The 20,182-nt window shown below is 47.4% G+C and overlaps 1 protein-coding gene across 4 annotated transcripts in view; it reads right to left on the bottom strand.

Moving 5' to 3' along the window:
• PRRC2A (proline rich coiled-coil 2A) overlaps positions 1-20,182 on the bottom strand; it is a 184,656-nt gene that overhangs the window by 56,456 nt on the left and 108,018 nt on the right. For 3 of the 4 annotated variants that reach the window (XM_082264592.1, XM_082264593.1, XM_082264594.1), the window contains exons 16-19: positions 13,599-15,569; positions 12,327-12,538; positions 6,351-6,445; positions 6,149-6,260 (exon numbers count right to left, since the gene is read on the bottom strand). In XM_082264592.1, coding sequence (XP_082120718.1) covers positions 6,149-6,260; positions 6,351-6,445; positions 12,327-12,538; positions 13,599-15,569 — 2,390 coding nt within the window. The remainder of the gene's footprint in view (positions 1-6,148; positions 6,261-6,350; positions 6,446-12,326; positions 12,539-13,598; positions 15,570-20,182) is intronic. The other variant, XM_082264595.1, reaches the window with a different exon arrangement.

Genomic DNA, 20,182 nt, shown 5'->3' with positions numbered 1-20,182 from the left:
TAGTGGAACCAATTGCCTTCAGAAGTTGCCTAATTAGTAAATAGAGTCCACCTATGTGTAATTTAATCTCAGGATAAAAACAGCTGTTCCATGAAGACCTCAGAGGTTTGTTAGAGAACTTTCCTAAACAAACATCATCATGAAGGCCAAGGAACACACCAGATAGGTCAGGGATAACGTTGTGGAGAATCCCAAGCTTTGAACATCTCAGGGAGCACTGTTTAAGCCATCATCTGAAAATGGAAAGATATCAGAAATAAAGCAAATGTGATGTCAGCGCCAAATAATCAGATGTCAGCAGCATGCAAACAGTGGCAATATACCAACACTAATGTGAACATATGAAAAGGTTGCAGCGCTGATAAATAAACCAAAATATGAATATAAGTGCAAAAAATGATACGATATCTCAAATCACAATGAAATGTCCAATAAATCAAATTCAAGTGGAAAAAAGTCCAAGTGAAAAAGGAAAGGCTATGGAATGCCAAATTCCCAGTGCATGGGGTGATCTCAGGTGTCGCCCAAGTTGTGTTTAATTTACCAAATATTTAAAAAATGGATTTTTGTAAAATCTTACCGTAAAATCCTTTTCTCTTAGCTCATCGACAGACGTAGTCCTCGGTGATACACCACCTTCGGGTTATGTTACCTCCGCAGGAGCAGGACTAGACAGGAAATTAAAAAGCTCTGGCCACACCCTAGGGGCAGTCCCAGAGGGTATATCCTCTCTCTCTCTGCCTCAGCAAATCAGTTATGTGAAAAAGCAGTGCTTAGAGAATTTAACCCAACCCAACTCCAAAACAGAGGGGCGGGGACTACGTCTGTCGATGAGCTAAGAGAAAAGGATTTTACGGTAAGATTTTACAAAAATCCATTTTTCTCTAGCGCTCATCGACAGACGTAGTCCTCGGTGATACACCACCTTCGGGACGTCCCAGAGCAGTATCACAACTGAGGGGTGGGAAAATGGAAATCAAATCCCAATCTAGAAGGCCCAACCGGTGCCAACTAGAAGTTTACAATGCTCATCCTTAATGATGAGACTCAACAAAAAAATTTTTCAAACAGAAAAAAACCCTCGAGGTAGACCACCGGTCTCCTCAAATTGCGGCCTGCAAAACCTTGCGGCCAAATGAGGCATCCGCCGATGCCGTCACATCAATTTTATAGAATTTAGTAAAGGTATGTACCGACGACCAAGTGGCCGCCTTACATACCTGGACCACTGACGCCTGATGGCGAAAGGCCCAGGAAGTACTGAGCGCTCGAGTGGAGTGCGCCCTAACAGGGAACGGAGGACTCTGACCCTTAATAGAATAAGCCTGTACCACCGTTTGTCTAATCCATTTGGCAATGGTCGCGGCAGATGCAGGCAAACCCTTTCTGGGGCCATCCGTGATCACAAAAAGTGAATCCGTCTTACGGAATGATTCCGTAGCTTTCAGGTATACCCTGATTGCCCGAACCACATCCAAGGAATGCAACGCATGTTCCCGATGATGCTTGGGCTGAGGACACAAGGAAGGTAGTACAATATCTTCATTCAGATGAAAATCTGAAACCACCTTAGGAAGAAAAGATGGCTTAGGATGAAGTACTACCTTATCCCTATGAATCACTAGGTATGGGGACTGGCATGATAATGCAGCCAGTTCTGACACCCTGCGAGCAGAAGTAATAGCCACCAAGAAGACCACCTTCTGGGATAAAGTAAGCAAGGGAATCTCCCTGATGTTTTCAAAGGGAGGTTTCTGTAGAACCGACAAAACCAAATTAAGATCCCAGGGCGGTAAGGGCGCGCGGACTGGAGGAGCCAGGTGCCGCACCCCCTGGATGAAATTCCGCACCAAGGATTTGGTAGCTAAAGGTTTCTGAAAGAAGATTGCTAATGCTGAAACTTGACCCTTGATGGTGCTCAAGGCTAGCTTCTGCTCAACCCCTTGTTGCAAAAAGGCCAATATTCGAGACACCGAATAGGTACGTGGAGGAAATCCTAAAGATTCGCACCACGCAATATAAGTCTTCCATGTGTGATAATAGACTTTGCTGGAAGTCGCTTTCCTTGCTTTAATAAGGGTAGGAATGACAGAAGTAGACAAACCTCTGTCCTTCAGTACTTGGGTCTCAATGGCCAGGCCATTAAAACCAGCGACTGTAAAGCACGAAGGTAAATAGGTCCTTGAGACTACAGACACTCCCTGAGACGAAGTTCCCACGGAACGTCTGCGACTAACCTGTCCAAGTCGGCCAGGCCGGCTTGAAGAGGCCAGCCTAGAATTTCTAGGACCACTGGCGCTGATTGGATCTGAACCAGGCGTCCCTAGAGGTATCTGGCCCCGACCATCCGAGAAAGTCTGGTCGTTTTCTGTTCCCACACATTTATCAGATACCTGATAGTTATCAGGCAAGGTGATCTTTTCTGGTTGAACCTCAGGGACCGAAGTCACCCGACTAGAGGCTACTTGGCCTATCTGGTCAATCAGATCCGATTCCTGTGAGGAATCGGGACTAATCTTAGGAAAAGGTAAAGGAAAAGATCTATACAGGGAACGGTAACTACCGCTTCCTGTACTTAAATGTTGGAAGGGAAGAATCGCACCGGTAGTAGTGGTTGATGCTCGATCTAATGTCCTGAATACCGGTGAAAACGTCCCCCCACCCTGAAATTGGGTGGGGGCGCACCTTCAGGCTGTGTACTCCTTTACTTCGGGTTTGGCTGGGTTGGTCCTCTGCTTGTCCGACCAGCCCTTCTTGAACCCTCCTGGAGGAGTCTTGCCTTTCCCGGAAGTACCAGCCGGGCGTCCTTTATGGGCGGTAAAGAAAGGTCCTCGCTTGTTGCGAGGTTCCTTAGCTTTTGCAGCCTGTGGCAAAAAAGTACTCTTGCCCCCGGTGGCATCCTTAATGATTTCATCTAGGTTGGCTCCAAATAGACGATTCCCCTGGAAAGGGAGATTGGTCAAAGTCTTTTTGGAACCTAGGTCAGCTGACCAGCATTTTAACCACAGCACACGTCTGAGGATCACTGCTAACTTAGATGCATGCCCTAACAAGGGAGTAGTGTCCAAGGCTGCGTCACAGATAAACCGTAGCCCTTGTATGATCTGTTCTATCAAATCAGATGTCTCCTGGGGAATATCTTTTCCCCTAAGATCTTGGCGTACCATCTTCGCCCATTCTGTAAGTGTCTGGGAAACTAGACCAATAACAATTACTGGTCTAAATGCTGACCCTATCAGAGAAAAGATAGTGCGGGACTCCGCTTCTATCTTTCGATCCACCGGATCCTTAAAGGACGAAGTGTCCTCCACTGGAATAACCGTGGCTTTATTCAGCCTGGAAATAGGCGGATCCACGACTGGTGGTACCGTCCATTTCTTAATGATGGATTCCTCAAACGGATAGCGTCTAGCAATACGCTTGGAAATAGTAAAGGTACGTTTAGAATGTTCCCATTCTCCTTTAATCTGATTTCCAAAACATTTAGGTACAGGAAAAGCCTTCGCCGTCTTGATGGGCTTATTAGTCCCAAAAGGCCTCTCTGTTTCAGTTGCCTCTGCCGGTAAAGCCTCAAGTTTTAAGGTTTCTTGCACTGCCACAACTAGTGCGTCCACCAATGCTTCTTCCTGAATTATAGCAGGAGAAGAAGCGTCCTCCTCACTGTCTGAGGGGGCTTTACCTGGGATAGCAGCCCTTGCAGAGGAACCTGCAACTGCAGTGACCATCTCTGAATCTGAGTCAGAGGTGTCAGATAGTATAGGGGTAGGCGGGGGTCGCTTCCTTGACCCCCGTCCCTGACAGGCCGCCTCCACCCGAGCCACCATAGACTCCAAAATTGCTGTAAATGACTCTATACTCTGTACACCGGCGGGTCCCGAGGCCCCCTCGAGGGAAACAGGTGGGGGAATCTGTGTGGCAGGGTCCATAATAACTCCAGTTACTTCCTGGATGATATAATTCAAAGTAAAGAAAAAACTTTTTTTTTTTTTTTTTTTTTTTTTTTTTGACCCTCAGCGCCACAAAAAACCCCTTAGTGTTACCTGCTAGGGATCCCTATCGATCGAGAGAGAGAGAGATAGACCCCCAGGCTCACCACTTGATGTTCAGAGTTGAACTGCAACAGCTTACAGCGCTGTCTTAGACAAACAGGAAGTCTTTTGGCTGGCTGCCCAGGAAGAAAGGAGGCGGCTCCGCCCCTCTGTACGCCTTCCGGCGCCTCCCCCAAGCTCCACGAGGTGTAGAATCACCTAAAACATGGCCGCCCCCATGCTGGAGACACGAGGCTACGCCAAAATGGCGGCTCGTGCGATCCAGCAAAAAAAATGGCGGCGGCCTGTGCTGACTAGCGGTGTGCTGCAGGCACACAACACTCTCTCTGCATGGGGATATGGCGTGTTTGGCGGTACCGGCCCTGGCGGACCGCATGGCCGTTCGGGAGACCTGCTATTAGCTGGAGATCTGACTTGGAAGGCAGTCTACATGTCCATGGCTTCTGACTGGTAGGTAGCTTATACTTAACCCATAAGATTCCCAGAATGCCACAGATTACATCTTTAAAACATGTATACAATAGATTGTTAGCTCCCAAACCAAGCCTCCTGGCTTTTGCACACATAAAATCACACTCAAAGTAGGAGGATTTGTGACATGTTATAGGATAGAAAGAAACTCTTTCTTACCATACAGAGAGGGGCCCGCGTTCACCACAAAACCCGTCAGGGAAAACAGGGGGAACATACTACTCACCATACCGGAACCAGGCGGGCACCAACTCCTGACAGTACCCCTCTCCACCGGGGCGGGAGGGCTGTCGACCGATACAGACGCCGTGACTCATGGTCTTTGGCGTTTCAGCGAGACGTTTAACTCGCGGGTTCAGTCCTTTAATGGGACTTTGTCGCGGCCGACTCAGCGCGGAGCTATGGCCTGCACGCGCTCGTAGGCTGAACTGGGGTGACCACCGGATCTCAACATCCAGCCCGTCGCCTGGTTGAAGATCTCACAGGAACACTGGAGAAAAAAAGCTGTCCAAAAATCCTTTTAGAAAAAAATTTCTTGCCAGGACCTAAGATCCCAGCAAGGTATCTAGGTCCTTACTCCTAACTAGACAGAAAATAACTGATTTGCTGAGGCAGAGAGAGAGAGGATATACCCTCTGGGACTGCCCCTAGGGTGTGGCCAGAGCTTTTTAATTTCCTGTCTAGTCCTGCTCCTGCGGAGGTAACATAACCCGAAGGTGGTGTATCACCGAGGACTACGTCTGTCGATGAGCGCTAGAGAAATGTAAACTCACCAGAAATATATGCTAAGTTATAGGACAGTGACCACGTGTTGAGATCTGAATGTGTTGCCTCTCTGGAGATCTCGGTTTAAACCAAGCAAACCAATGGTGCTCCCACATGCTATGTGTGGTGAAAAACTAACACTGTACATCACCCTAAACACACCATCCCCACCGTAAAACATTGCGGGGATGCTTTTCTTCAGCAGGGACAGGGAAGCTGGATGGAGCCAAATACAAGGCAATCTTGTATTTGCTACAAAAGCATATTCATGTGTTAGAAAGGCCCAGTCAAAGTCCAGGCCTGAATCCAATTGCGAATCTGTGGCAAGACTTGATACTTGCTATTCATAGATGCCATCTTAATCCAATCTGACAGAGCTTGAGCTATTATGCAAAGAGGAATGGGCAAAAATGTCACTCTCTAGATGTGCAAAGCTGGTAGAGACATCCCCAAAAGGACTTGCAGCTGTAATTGCAGTGAAAGGTGGTTCTACAAACTCAGGGGGGGCTGAATACAAATGCACGCCACACTTTTCACATCTTAATTTGTAAAAAAAAATTGAAAACCATTTATCATTTTCCTTCCACTTCACAATTATTGCCACTTTGTGTTGGTCTATCACTTAAAAACATTTAGTTTTTTGGTTGTGGGATGACAAAATGTGGAAAATTTCAAGGGGTATGAATACTTGTTCAAGGCACTGTACATGTACGTAATTTGACACAGCGGGGCCTCCATGCCGCAATAAAAGTGCGGTGGGTGGTCTTACAGTGGATAAACAAAACACCCATCTCCCCTACCAACACATTATTTTTCTAAAGCTTTAAGTTGGTGCAGATCTGTAAAAATCTCTTCTAACTTACTGCTCTGCTCTTTGTTCCAGACCCCTGACCGGAAGGTTCGTAACTGGTGGCCACGAGGTACATGCTGTTTCCACACTGTGGCTGGCACTGAGATTCCATCACGAGCTGTATCCTATAAAAAAGCAATGGTGGTCCTTGACTGCCTGCTCTAGGGCTAATGGGTCACACTGAACGGAAGGCTGAAGCTTTGCTACTGACGTACCTCCAGTGGGACCTCTTGTGGCTTCAGAGAGCACACAACTCGCTTTGGAACAGCAACATTTTCACTAACTGATTCACAGGCGGCCAGCAAAGAGTCTGAAAGAGGATCACCAATTACCAAACACCCTCTGCATAAAGGCAGCTTAGCTAAATAAAAGGTACTCTAGTAAAGGAACCAAAAAGAGTGTGACGTAAAAGTAAAAACCCACCACCACACACCATTAAAATGAAAATGTGATTCTCAAATGCTTACACATTTTTACATACACAGGTTAAAAAAAAAAAAATAATAAATACTGCAGACTTTACACTTCATTTGTACTAATGGCTTGTTCTATATTAGACTGTCATTAAAGGCCAACTCCACCCAAAACAGACATTGCGGTCACATGCTGGATTTAAAACCCCAGTGGCGGGATGCCCCTGTCACAATTCCCAACTTCAATCCGGTGTCATGGTCATTACAAAATCAAATGATGGTATACTATATGGTCAAAAGTTTGCAGAATCACATCAATATGAGCTTGTTGATTTAATTCCAAATCCTGGAATATTTTGTATATTTGCCCCCACTTCCCAGCTATAGGAGCCTTCAATTATCTTGGAAGCTTTCCACAAGATTTTTGGTTTGTCGGTGGGAATTTTACCTGTTCAGCTATTAGGGCATTTGTAAGGTCAGGAGATGTTGGACAAGATAACTCACAATCTGTATTCCAATTCTTCCCAAAAGTATTCAGCAGGGTTGAGGCCAGAACTCTGTTCAAGTCACTCAAGTTCTTCCACCCCAATTTGTATTTATTTTTATACTAGTTATGGCAGCGATCAGCGACTTATAGTGGCATTGAGATATTGATTGATATTGGCGATCTGACACAAACTGACACTGTGGGAACCAGTGAATACAGTGATCAGTGCTACATATGCAGAGCTCTGTCCTGTGTCTCTCCTCGCCAATCAGCGGGTGCTGGCAGACATTCACTGGCCCGCTGATTGGCATCTGGTGTGACTAATCACAGCAGAAGTGGCACACTCCTAAACCGGAAGTGCAGAACCACGTATATATACAGGATTCTGCACAGAATGGCTGCCCTGTAGCAGTAAATCTGCTATAGAGTGGTCGGGAAGAGGTTAAAAAAAATGGGATTTTTGTCTTACCTTAAAATCCATTTCTCTGATGTTCATTAACGGACACAGCTGTTCATCTTCTTGACCGTAAGGTTATACTGCCCCCTACTGGAATAGGACCCCAAGCATGTAAAAAGCTTCAACACGCCTAAGGGGCAGTCTCTAGGGGTAAACTTCCACTTCCTGCTACAGATATTCCATTTTGTAACAAGCAGTGTCAGAAGGATAAAAATCCAACTCTGTAGAGGGGCGCGTGCTGTGTTAGTCAATGAACATTCGAGAAATGGATTTTACGGTAAGACAAAAATCCCATTTTCTCTTATATTCATTGACAGACACCACTCTTCATCTTCTTGACCGTGGGGATGTCCCAAAGCAGTGTCAAACATGAGGGGTGGGAACAGCAGAAAAAACAAACTTCCCCAAGGCTAAACATAGCCAACCAGGTAACTTGGAGCTCAACTGTCAACAACTGGAGCTCACCTGAAAAAAACACCTTCAAAAGAGGACAAGTCCTCTAAACAGTAGCCTGCAAAACTTTGCGGCCAAAAGAAGTATCCGCAGACGCCAACACATCCACTTCTAAAACTTTGTGAATGTGTGTACAGACGACCAGGTAGCCGCCTGCAAACCTGCATCACTGACGCCCGATGACGGAAGGCGACAGGAGACACTAATCGCCCGAGTAGAGTGCCCCTTGACAGGGAAATTAGGAACCTGACCCTTAATAGAATTAACCTGAACCACAGTCTGTCTGAGCCATCTGGAAATGGTCCCAGCAGAAGCAGCCAGCCCCTTGCAAGGTCCATCGGTGAGGAAAAATAGTGAATCTGATTTCCTAAAAGAGTCTGTAGCTGCCAGATACACCCTTATTGCCCGAACCACATCCAGGGAGTGCAAAACAACTTCCTTAGGATGCTTAGGTTTGGGACACAGGACGTAACGCAGTTAATACTCATAAGGATACCGCAAGCAAAAACCACTGCATTTTGGATAACCCCACTGTTTTGTGACAATATTGTCAAGGTAAGCGGAAAGAGGAACACCCTTGCCGCTTTGGTGGGCCTGTGGGTACCAAAAGGAACCGGCGCCTCCAATGCTGCATCAGCTTCAGCCTCCATTTTTAAAAGTTTCACACACCGACACAAACAGTGCACCCACCAGCGCCTATTTAAGCGCGGCTATAGGAGCAGAGGAATCATCCTCACTATCTGAGCACTCAGGGTGCATGGACGCAGACCCAGTAGGGTTGCTATATACTAAGCTGACCCCGAAAATCAATCAGGGGAGGCTGCCGACTGCGATCCTGCAAAGGGGACACCAGCCAAGGGCCCACAATGGACCACCTATCAGACCCCTCAAAAAAAAAAAAACCAACAAGGGGGTCGCCCTCCATAGAAGATATATTGGGACACAGCCCCCTTAAAAGGGGGCCGCCCGCCTTGACGTGGAAGCGCAGGCAGTGTTCCCTCACTACAACAGGGCAGGTGTCCCACACAATAAGGTGGCATTAAAAAACAAAAAATGAAGCACCCTCACAGCACTACCCCTTCCAGGGGAGGTGCCAAGCTGACCACATGGCCTAGCAGGCCGCTAGGCGCAGCCTAAATTTTTCTCAAATCACAAATCCTCAGCCTGGCAGGTGCCCAAAAGAAAAGTGGAGGCTTCAGCTACACACACTGAGGCCTTCCCCCAATGGCGGCGTCCAACTCAGCCGCATGGCCTAGTAGGCCGCAAGCCGTGGCCTAAATTTTTAAAGGGGCCCAGCCACCAGGAAGTGAGCCCCAGCGGAGCTGACCACCCAGGGACAGCCAGAGGAGGGTGGATGCCCAAACGGGAGGCATCACTAGGATGCCACGCCTCACATTGCTTCCAGTGAGGAGGCCGCAAAGTGGCGGCCTAGATTTTTGGCTGAATCTGTCCGTGTGAAGTGCCTACCCGCGGATGTTAAAACATCCGCTCCCCCAGCCCAGAGGACATCCCTGCCCTAATCACCAACCCCCAGGGTGGCAGGGAACCCTTCTCAACACCCCAGGAAAACCCAGTCAGGAGCAACTTCAACCAGCCCCCCTTAAGAGCATGTGGCAACAGCCAGCTCATAAACCAGGGGGGTGTCCAAAGAGCCACAGTGACCAAAATCTTAGAGGGGCTGGGGGAGATGAGAACCCGGGGATCTGACCATCCCAGGGAAGGGCCCATGTCCACCCCAAAACCCTCCAAGGGTAGGTGGGGGGGGGGGGGGGGGGGCAGCTACGTACCACGCTAGCAACAGGGTGGGCACCTCTCCGGACAGGACACCGCTCCATCATAATGTGGGTGCTATCGGCTAAGAGGAGTTGCTGCGACTCAGGCTGAAGCCAGTTCGTATGCGCCCTGCCAGATGTTTAACTCGCAGGCCAGCACCCTTTTAGTGGGGCTATGTCACGGCAGACCTAGCGCAGAGCTGCACGTGCTCGCTGGCCGGACTGGGGGGACCCCTAAGGATCTATATTATCCAGTTTGTCGCTCAGTCCAGCACTTGATTGTAGCTCTCACAGGAACAAAGTAATAAAAAGAGAAAGAAATTTCATGTAAAAAGAAAAAATTGCCAGGACCAGAGATCCCAGCAAGGACCTAGGTCCTTACTCCCGACTAGGCAGAAAAAAACTGAATACCTATAACAGGAAGTAGAAGTATACCCCCAGGGACTGCCCCATAGGCATGTTCAAGCCTTTTCTCTGCCACTCCAGTAAAATCCAACAATCAAAAAAGATGAAGAGCTGTGTCTGTCAATGAACGAAAGAGAAAGGGGGTACTCTCTGTTTTCGCCTATCTGCAGGCTTTGCACCCAGGCACTGGTAGACTACCACCACCTCTACTCTTAAGGCCCGTATACACGATAAGAAAATCGGAAGTCAAATTTCATCTGATGAACGATCTGCCGACTTTCAGATCGTTCGTATAGTGCATTCAACAGCCGATTACGAATTTTTGGATGACAAAAAACTGGATGTGCAGGCTATAAAATGTACGTCCGATTTTCTTCGAATTAGTACAGTTTTCATCCGAAAAAAAAAAAAAAAAATCGTGAGAGCAAGACTACGCATGCTCGGAAACGAAAAAATACATATGAACACAGGGGGCACAGAAAACCAGCAGCACTGTCAGTTTGGGGGCAAGGGGAGTGTAATTTTAAATCTGGTAGTACATCTAACAAATTGAAACCAGATTTGGAATAACAGTTTTACGTACATAAACAAAAGTTAATAGTTTTAAACCCACCTGTCATTGGTAAATGGTTTTTCTCATTCCTGTAAACTAACAAATTACATCTAAGAATGGGTAAGCTGCAATATAATAAAGGTTTGATTTTGGGTTTATTACGATTTTAAAGTGGAGTTCCACTTTTAATGCGAACTTCCGCTCATCTGTCTCCGCCCCCCCAGTGGCCTATTTGGCACCATTCAGGGGGGTTGAGTGGGTACCTGTTTTTGAGAGGTACCCTTTCCCCACTTCTGTCGGACCTCGACATTTGGTCCCCTCCTCCTCCTTCCCCTGCTGCCAGGCCAGTAAAAGAGCGCAGCGCCGCAAGGCTTCACCGCCGTCAGCTGATGGAAACATCAGCTGCGGTGCCGACATTCGCTGGATTCCAGGACAGGTAAGTGTCCCAATATTAAAAAGTCAGCAGGTACAGTATATGTGTGGCCGCTGACTTAATTTTTGTAGGGGGAGGCCAAAACACCACTTTAAACTCCAAGATTGTACCGCCCTCCCACCCATGTCGCGGTCCTTGTTATGTGGCTTGGAAATTTCTTTCTACTGAAGGGGGTTGATTTTTTGTGTTAATGGTATTAACTCGAGCTGTAATTGCTGAGTTAAAACATGTTTATTTGGCATTAAATGGTATCTATGGTAAATGCTATTACGTATTATTGGTGTATGTTAGCTATTTGGTTTATATTTATTGCCAATAATAAAGGGCCGCGGCCAGTTCAATCCAATTACTGTTTTTTATTTAATTAATATAATTGATAAATATATGGTAATAGGGTTCTGTTTACGGTCCCATTTCTTTTGACCATTGTGTAGGATTCTAATCTGCATTCTTAGTTTAGATGACTCCACAGCTGGGTGCACTTTTATCCCCCATTTACCATTTTCTTCCTCTATGGCTACTTACAGATGCTTGCGGATTTCCTATTCTGTGCAGGTACCAGCAACTGATCATCGCAAGCCATAGTATTACCTTCAGTACGTTCCCTGTCCTGAGACTCGCAGGGTCACGATACTCCGAATGTATCATTGGGTCTGAGACTTTCAAACAGTGTCAGCCTGGCATTTACAGAACTTAAGGTACTGAAAGCGCTGCTCTCGAAATGTTGATGTTTTTTGCTGTGCAATACTCTTCCTTTTTGGATTTAATTTGATGATACAGTCAGGCTCTTACGGTACTGAAATGTTTGGAAACCTAATCAACTTTATTCTAAGTTCAGGAAACACCTGAAGCTAATTTGGAAGGTTCTTCACATATTTTTGCTTTACAGGTAGGTGTGATGTCAGGAATCCACCAACGTTTGCCAATATAGTATATCATGCTCCCTTTAAAAATGTCCTCATGTAAAACAAACAAATTGGGGAGCCAAGTTGCAAAAGAATGAAAAGCATTGTCACAAACTTGTGGGCTGTTGCAGTGACACACACCATTCGGGTTTTCTGCTACTTGTGCAGACACTGACCTGAAAACTACTGTAATAGTGAACTGACAGATGCCCAGTCAAAAACAGAATCCGTTTTGGATAAGTTAGCTTTTAATATCTCAAACCCACACATTGCCTTGAGAGCTGCAAGAGGGCTTTAAACATACCGTGCTTACCTCCTCGTGCTGGACATCGACCACTTGGCAGTTCTACATTTTGATTGGTAGACACTGATTTTACATGCTTCTGTCCTAGCTCACTAAGTGCTTGTTGTATGCCGGCAGGATCGCTGTGAATCACACGGTCAACCCGATAGACCACACTTGAATTGGGAGGCGGATGAGGAAGGGTTAGAGACTGTGGAGGACGATCTTCATGGCTCCTGCCACTGGGATCATAAAAATGATAGTTAGTATAAAAACACAGAACAAACTATACAAGGTGGTATCAAAAAGTTTTGAGACTAGTTTTGTAACACACCACCAGATGGCAGCACAAGGCTGCACGCATAGTCACAGGGAGTGTCGATCTTCATAAGTCAGTGTGACAAAAGACATTCCTGTGTACATCGGGGGCTCTTCAACTAGTGCTATTCTGACCATGTGCATTACCAAGTCTGCTATTTCATGATGGACAGCAAATTAGAACAAATTCAGCGTGAAACTAGAGCAGAAGGAATACTGCGTCAAAGTCTGCCAAGAACTCCGTCAGCGTGCCATAGATGACCTGTCCTTCATGTCGAGGATCAATACTGGTGACGAACCTTGGGTATACGAGTACAACCCTGAGAAGAAGTAACAGTCTTCACAGTGGAAGAGCCCATTATCTTCACGACCAAAAAAGGTGATGCAGGTTCGCAGCTCAACCAAGTACATGCTCCTCGTCTTTTTTGACATTCGCGGCATTGTGCATCCAGATTTCCTCCCAAGGGGGCCAGACTGTGAATAGCGAGTTCTATTGCCAGGTTTTAAGGTGTCTGAGAGAGGACATTAGGTGAAAGTGACCGGATCTGTAGTGCGCAAAATATGGAATGCTCCACGACAACAAAGTACCCCGTCATGAGCTCTCCTCACATGTCAGTTTCTCGCCGGAAACAATATGATCTCATTTCTGTACCCACCCTACTCACCACATTTGGCTCCTGCTGACTTCGTCCTCTTCCCTAAGAGCCAGCAAAAAGGTCGCTGTTTTTACACCATTGCAGAGATTCAGCGCGAATCACAGAAGGTGCTTGACACTCTTTGAAAAGAAAACATCCAGGACACATTACAGAAGTGACAAGAACGCTGGGAGCACTGTATTACTGTGCAAGGGGGCTATTTTGACGGTGATAGTGTTTAAACGTAGATCTATAAAAAAAAAACTTTGTAAACAGAGCTAGTCTCCAAACTTTTTGATACCACCTTATATATTTAGGAAAAACAGGCATACTGACAATAGTGACTCACCCTCTGTTTCGTGGAGAGGGCCAGCTTCTTTTCTCTCCACTCCTACCACTACCACCACCACCTCCTCCTCCTCCTCCCCGATTTGGTCTCTGTCCACCAGGATGCAGAGGTCTGCGATTCTGCCGCTCCATGACAGGCCTCTGGCTGGAGAAGCTCCTTTTTGAAAGGTCTTTCCTTTGCTCTCGTCCTCCAGTGGAGGATGGACTGGCTATTCCATTTTGGACAGGAATATCTGCTCTATCTTTCTTCTCTGTAAAGTCACTGCTTTCAGATGCCGTCTCCCATTCTTCATTGGCCTGATCAGAGTTGGCGTTACATGGATCAGGAGATTTATGTCCACGGCGGTGCATGACGCGTTCTTCTTCAGCCTGTGATGAGCGTTGATGGTGCTCTTGTGTTGATAACTGTTGCTGAGGTGGCTGTGGGCCTCCCCCATTTCCTGCTCGGGCAGCATTCTCCCTCTCTTGCTTTAGTCTCCGAAAACGAGGTGGTTTGTCCTGCTGCTGAGCTCTTCCATGTCTCCGTCTCCTAGGCGGAGGTGGAACCCGTTCCTCGTTGGGTGATGGAGGACACACAGCCACGATCAGTTTTTCATTTTTCCTCTCCGTTTTGTGAGGTGGAGGTGGTGGCTGTGCAGGAGGAACCGGAGGAGCAGAATGCTGCTGCTGCTTTGGGTTCGGACTCCAGGTCATAGACAATGTAGTTGCACCTCCTCTGCCTCTTCTTGAAGGCACGCCCCTTGGTGTGAAAGTGCGTCCCCTACCGGAATCTCTACCTTTTTCTTGGTGCCTGGGGTTGCCAGTAGGCAATATCTCAGTTTGTCGCTGCAAGGAAGAGCCACCTTTCCCATGGTCTCTGTCAGAAGGGATTGGCTCTGTCTCACTACCGGTTTCAGAGCCCCGCTGCCTCCTCCTTTTAGGAACTTCTTCATACTCAGAACCCTCACTGCGTGTTTCACTGGTATTCCGCTCCCGCCCTCCAGATCCGTGTGTAGGTTTATTGTCTGCATCCCCATCTTCTCTGTAGAAAGGGCCATCTCTTCTGTACCCACCACGAAATTCACGGCTTCTGCCTCTGCCACCCCGACCACGGCCACTGTAGGCCCCCCGAAAGCCTCTTCCTCTTGCAAAGTATTCTCCTCTACCGCGGCCTCTAGAGGCTGAAACCATTGCAGGAGAGCCCCTAGCTGGAGCAGGCATAGTCTCTTTTCTTCGTCTTGAAGGTGATCCGGTTATTTGTTCACCCTCCCTGCTGGTGTGATTTGCTTGTCTAGGTTTCTGTGGCTCAGATACTGCCGGAAGTGGTTGACTGATTTTAGCATCTTGATGTTCTTTAACGACAACCTCCTCTCGTCTGCCACCCTTCTTAATAGGACCTGCCCGCCGCTGAGCAGGTGCCTGGTTTAGCGCTCCTCCTGCACCAATGGACTCCTCTTGTCTTCGCTTCCCTCCTTCTCCAGGTCTAGGTCCCCAACGAGTTTCAGTCTTGGACTCCCGACGAGGAGGCGGTCTATGGTACTCAGGCTTTGTAGTTTGTTTTTCAAACTTTGGTTCTTCTTTGGCCATTTCCTTTCTTTCCTCCTTTGGACGCCCACTGCCAACTTCAGGACGTGTGGACGTTTGTGCTGATGTGTTATCAGGCTGTGAGGGTGGAGGCGCTGCTTCCCTCCGGAGCACAGCCGGTTCATCATCAGTCCTGTGTTGCTGGGATGAGGGGACAGACAACGGAGGTGGTTGAGTAGGAGCAGATTCTGAACGTCTCTGTGCAATAGGTTGTGGTGGTACTTGGGAACCCCCACTGTGGTTATGCTGCTGATGCCAAGGGCGCTGCTCTTCTCCAGGGTAGCGATGCCCTGCGTGTGGTTGTTGGGTTTGTGCAACAGTAGTTTCTTGGTAAGAAGTAAAAGTTCCCAAGTATGATGGAGGTTGTGCCTGCTGGGGAGCGACTGAACGAACAGGTTGAGCGTCACTTCTAGAATAAAAAAAAAAAAGAGAAAGATTACAACCAGCCATAAATTTTTAGGACCATCAAACCTCAAAGTATACATGTGGCTCAGCCATACACAATTATCTAAGATTTAAGTAGTGGGGATCATAGGGAGCCCCAACATCCCTGTATTCTAGCAGACTGGCTCACAAAAACTGTCTTTGCAGACAACAACTTTCTGAAAGTTAGTATTTGCACAGCCCTAGGTACAACCCCCTAACATGCGACAACGCTCGGACCTGTGAATTTTCCATTTAGGGGCCAAACACTTCCTTGTACAGGTAGGATGGGGGAGAGGGGGGATTTGGGGCAGGTGTATCAATTCTCTACATGCTGAGAATTTTGAATCTTTCAACTAACTGGGAGCCAGGCTGTTCCAATACAGAAGTGCTGCTGCATCTTATGGTATCTGCTACGCAACAGTATTCTTAGTTTAAGGCGTACTACCAAAAAGTGTGTCCAAACAGGTCAATTAATGCAAATTGCTAGTTGGTGATTCTGAGGGGCAGAACAAGCAGTAGAAGCAGTCGTTAAATAGAAAAAAAAAAAAAAAGACCCAACAGATTACAAACTGTGATGTGCACCTTCCCTGCTTTCAGAGTTTGCAGTGTATAACGCAGAGGAATTTGAAAGGACCTCTTCTCAATAACATTCATAGATATTGCTCTGATATTGCCCTGTCAGTCATCCACACTGTGACTCTTCCTCATCTCTACTCTATGCTGGGAGTTAACCAACACAGCACAGAGGGGGACACCCCAGGAATAGAAAGAACATGTGACATGATGTCTGTAATCATTCTAAGTGCTCAGCTCTAATCCAAATTGGTCAATAAAAACCAGGTATAAACGGGCTGAAAATTGGCCAGTCTGTTTACAGCTGTCCGTTCAATGGAAGCGGGTCTAACAATCATCTTCTGTCAAACGGTCAGACTGGAAAATCAGCAATCGATCAGCCAATGGCTGCAAGTGCTTATCAGTTTATTCAGGCGGGGGAGGGGGGGTGACGTCAGAATATAATGTCTCAGCAGGAGGTCCCCCCCTTTCAACCCGCTGGTTGAACAAAAAAAAAAATGTGTACCCGGCTTAACGTAAAAAATGCAGCCCGTGGCAACCTTTTGCACAGCCTGCTGAAGTTCTCCTCTTAAAGCAGATGACAGGAGAGTGCAGGGCAGGAGTATGTTAATACTCAAGCTTAAAGCTGAACTCCATCTTTTGATATACTTTACATAGTTTGTGGCCCAAATGAACTATGTCCCTAACTAACATGTGAGGCCGCTGGATGTGCGGTATAAACTTTATGTAGCCGAGGCTACATACAGCATACCGCAGTGTCCCGTATGCGAGCCGAGACTTCCTGTCTTATACCTGGAACAGCCATTCAGAGAAAGCAATGAATTCTATCAGTGAATACAAAGCTTCCTCGGATTGGCTGAGTCAGAGAGGCGGGCTGATGATGTCACAACCTCTGACTCAGCCAATCAGAAGAAGCTTTTTATTCATTGCTAGAATACATTGCGTGCTCTGATTAGCGGATTGCTGCAGTGATACTCTACTGTGTTCCGGGTAGACAGGCAGTCTCGGCTCGCACCCGGAACACAGTGTGCTAAGCTGTATGTAGCCTCAGCTACATACAGTTTATACCGCACATCCAGCGGCCTCACATGAGGGACAGTTTGTTTGGGCCAAATGGATTTCAGGTTTTAAGAAGCTTTTCCAGTGAAGGTGGTGGGTGGGTGGTTGAATAGAAGACGATAAAGAGGCTGTTCTGAAAGAATAAAGCAAAGGGGTGACTCCCTTGAAAGTGGAAAGTGGGCAGGGAGACTACATTAGAGCAACTGCTAGAGACCTAATTAAAAAGGGAGTTTCGGAGTCTATTGAAGGACACCGGAAGTCTTAAATTTCACGCTTATACGGTTGCTTGAAGATCATTTGGACACCGGCAAACAAATAACCATTCTTACTACCAGCATGATCATAAACACAGAACAGTGGGATCTGTGTCCCTCAATAGAAACGAAGAAAAAAAATTTATGATAAGCGCAAAAATTGGATTTTTGTCATACCATAAATTCCTTTTCTCAGATGTTCTTTGACGTCACAGCTCCAGAATCTTCTTGACCATTGGGTTATGCTGCCCCCTACAGGAGTAGGACACTAGGCAGAAAAAAGCTTCACCGCGCCTATGGGGCAGTCCCAGGGGGTATACTCCCACTTCCTGTCATAGGCACTCAGTTTAGTTGCAAGCAGTGTCAGAAGAAAAAAAAAACCCAACTCAATAGAGGGGTGGGTGTGGTGTCCGTCAATGAACATCAGAGAAAAGGATTTTACAGTACGACAAAAATCCAATTTTCTCTTTCGTTCATTGACGGACACAGCTCCAGAATCTTCTTGACCATTGGGGCATCCCAAAGCAGTGTCAAACATGAGGGGTGGGAAAAAAGACAGCAGAAAAAAATTCCCAAAAGGCTAAACCTAGCCAACCAGGTAACATGGAGCTCAACCAGGAACAACTGGAGCTCACCTGAAAAAAACACATACACCTTCAAAGCGGACTAATCCTCTCAAACAGCGGCCTGCAAAACCTTGCGGCCAAAAGCAGCTTTCGAAGATGCCAGCACATCTACTGTATAACATTTTGTGAAAGTGTTCACAGACAACCAGGTGGCCGCCTTGCCAACCTGCACGACTGATGCCCGAAGGTCCAAGAAGCACTAAGTGCCCATGTAGAAAGTGCCATAACAGGGAATGGAGGAACCGGACCATTGATTGAATAGGCCTGCACCACTGCCCATCTTGTCCATCTGGAAATGGTCACGGCAGACGCGACCAACCCTTTGCGAGGTGCATCCATAAGGACAAATAGTAAGGCTGATCTCCTAAACGACTCGGTTGCCACAAGGTACACTCTGATCGCCCAACCCACATCCAGAGAGTGCAAGGCAATCTCCCTAGGATGTTCAGGCTTAGAACACAGGAAAGGCAAAACAATGTCTTTATTCAGATGGGAACCAACAACAACCTTAGGAAGGAACGACTGACAAGAGAGAAGCACCACTTTATCTCTGTGAACCACCAGGTAAGGTGAGCGACAAGACAATGCCACCAGCGTTGGTGCAAACCAAAGAATGTGTAGCCAAAGGATGGTAAAAGAAGACCGCCAAGGCCGAAAACCTGGCCCTTGACGGTACCCAAGGCCAGGCGTTGCTCAACACCTCGTTGGAGGAATGGCAAAATCTGAGCCACCAAGATGGAACGGGGATGAACCCCAAGAGACTCACACCACGCAACGTACCCCTTTCAGCTCGATGGTAAAATCTTCCTAGAGGTAGATTTTTTTTAGTCTTTTACGTGGGAATCACCGATTCAGACAACCCCCTATCCTTTAACACCTGGCTTTCAACAGCCAAGCTGTTAAAGCCAGCAACTGTAAAGCAGGATGGAAGATTGGCCCCTTGGCCACTAAATCTTCTCTGAGAGGAAGTCTTCAAGGGGCATCAGCGACCAGCCATACCAAATCGGCATACTAAGGCCGGCAAGGCCAGTCTGGAGCCACTAGGATGACCCGATCCCTTCTGCCTCGATCCTTCTTGGCAGAAGTTTCAGCGGGGAATGGCGTATATCAGAAGATACTGGCCCCAAGGAGACACCAGTGCATCTTTGACGTAGGTCAGAGGATCCAGAGACCTTACCACAATTCTCTGTACCTTCCTGTTAGTCCGAAAGGCCAACAGGTCCACCTTGGGAGTTCCCCACCGGAGACACAGCTGAACCTTAGAATGCTGGCTACCTCCCAAGCCTCCAAGACATTTCTTGTGCCCCATTGGTGATTGACATACGCCACGGCCGTGGCATTGTCCAATAGATCCTTACCTGGCACTCCTGAAGGCGATTTATGCAACGAGCCAGACAATCTTATCGCCTGCTTGATTTCCCCAGAGTCCAGACCCCTTGAGCACATCCGTGCCCAAAACGCCTCCCCACCCGGACAGGCTGGCAACCGCGGGGACCACCGTCCAGTACAGGGGAAGGAAGGATTATCCAGAGACTGTGGATCCTTGTCCCACTTGGCAAGAATCTCCATTTGCAAAGGCTCGAGTGGAACTGTGCAAACGGATCCACCACGAAGGTAGACACCATCAGGCACAGTGCCCACACGCAAGTCCAGAAAGAAGACCGACTACTGAACAAAAGGAGTCGCATCCTGCAGCTTTGGAGTTTTTGTTCCCCTGCTGAAGCCGATACACATTCAGACCCAAATAGTCCAACTTACTGGACGGAACCAGAGTCCGCACAGTAACGTCCAGGTTGTCCTTCAGAGCAGATGGAGACTCTGCTTGCAGAAGATAGTCCAGGTACCCAGTGCAATCCCCTGCTGCAGCTACAAAGCCAACACTGGGGCCAACACTTTTGTGAATACCCGAGGACCTGAGGCTACCAAAAAGGTAATGCCATGAATTGAGCATGCTCCTCACCCACGGCAAGCGGAGGAAATGCGGATGACCGATATATCATGAAATATGAAGGTAAGCATCCTTGTGTGGGGATGCTACTACTGTACGAATGGACTCCATTTGGAACTTCTGTACCTTGAGGTCC

The sequence above is a fragment of the Pelophylax lessonae genome, assembly GCF_965119305.1.
Source record: "Pelophylax lessonae genome assembly, chromosome: 7".
NCBI lineage: Eukaryota > Metazoa > Chordata > Amphibia > Anura > Ranidae > Pelophylax > Pelophylax lessonae.
Note: the sequence above shows the minus strand (reverse complement) of the source record. Positions and strands in the feature narration are given on the sequence as shown.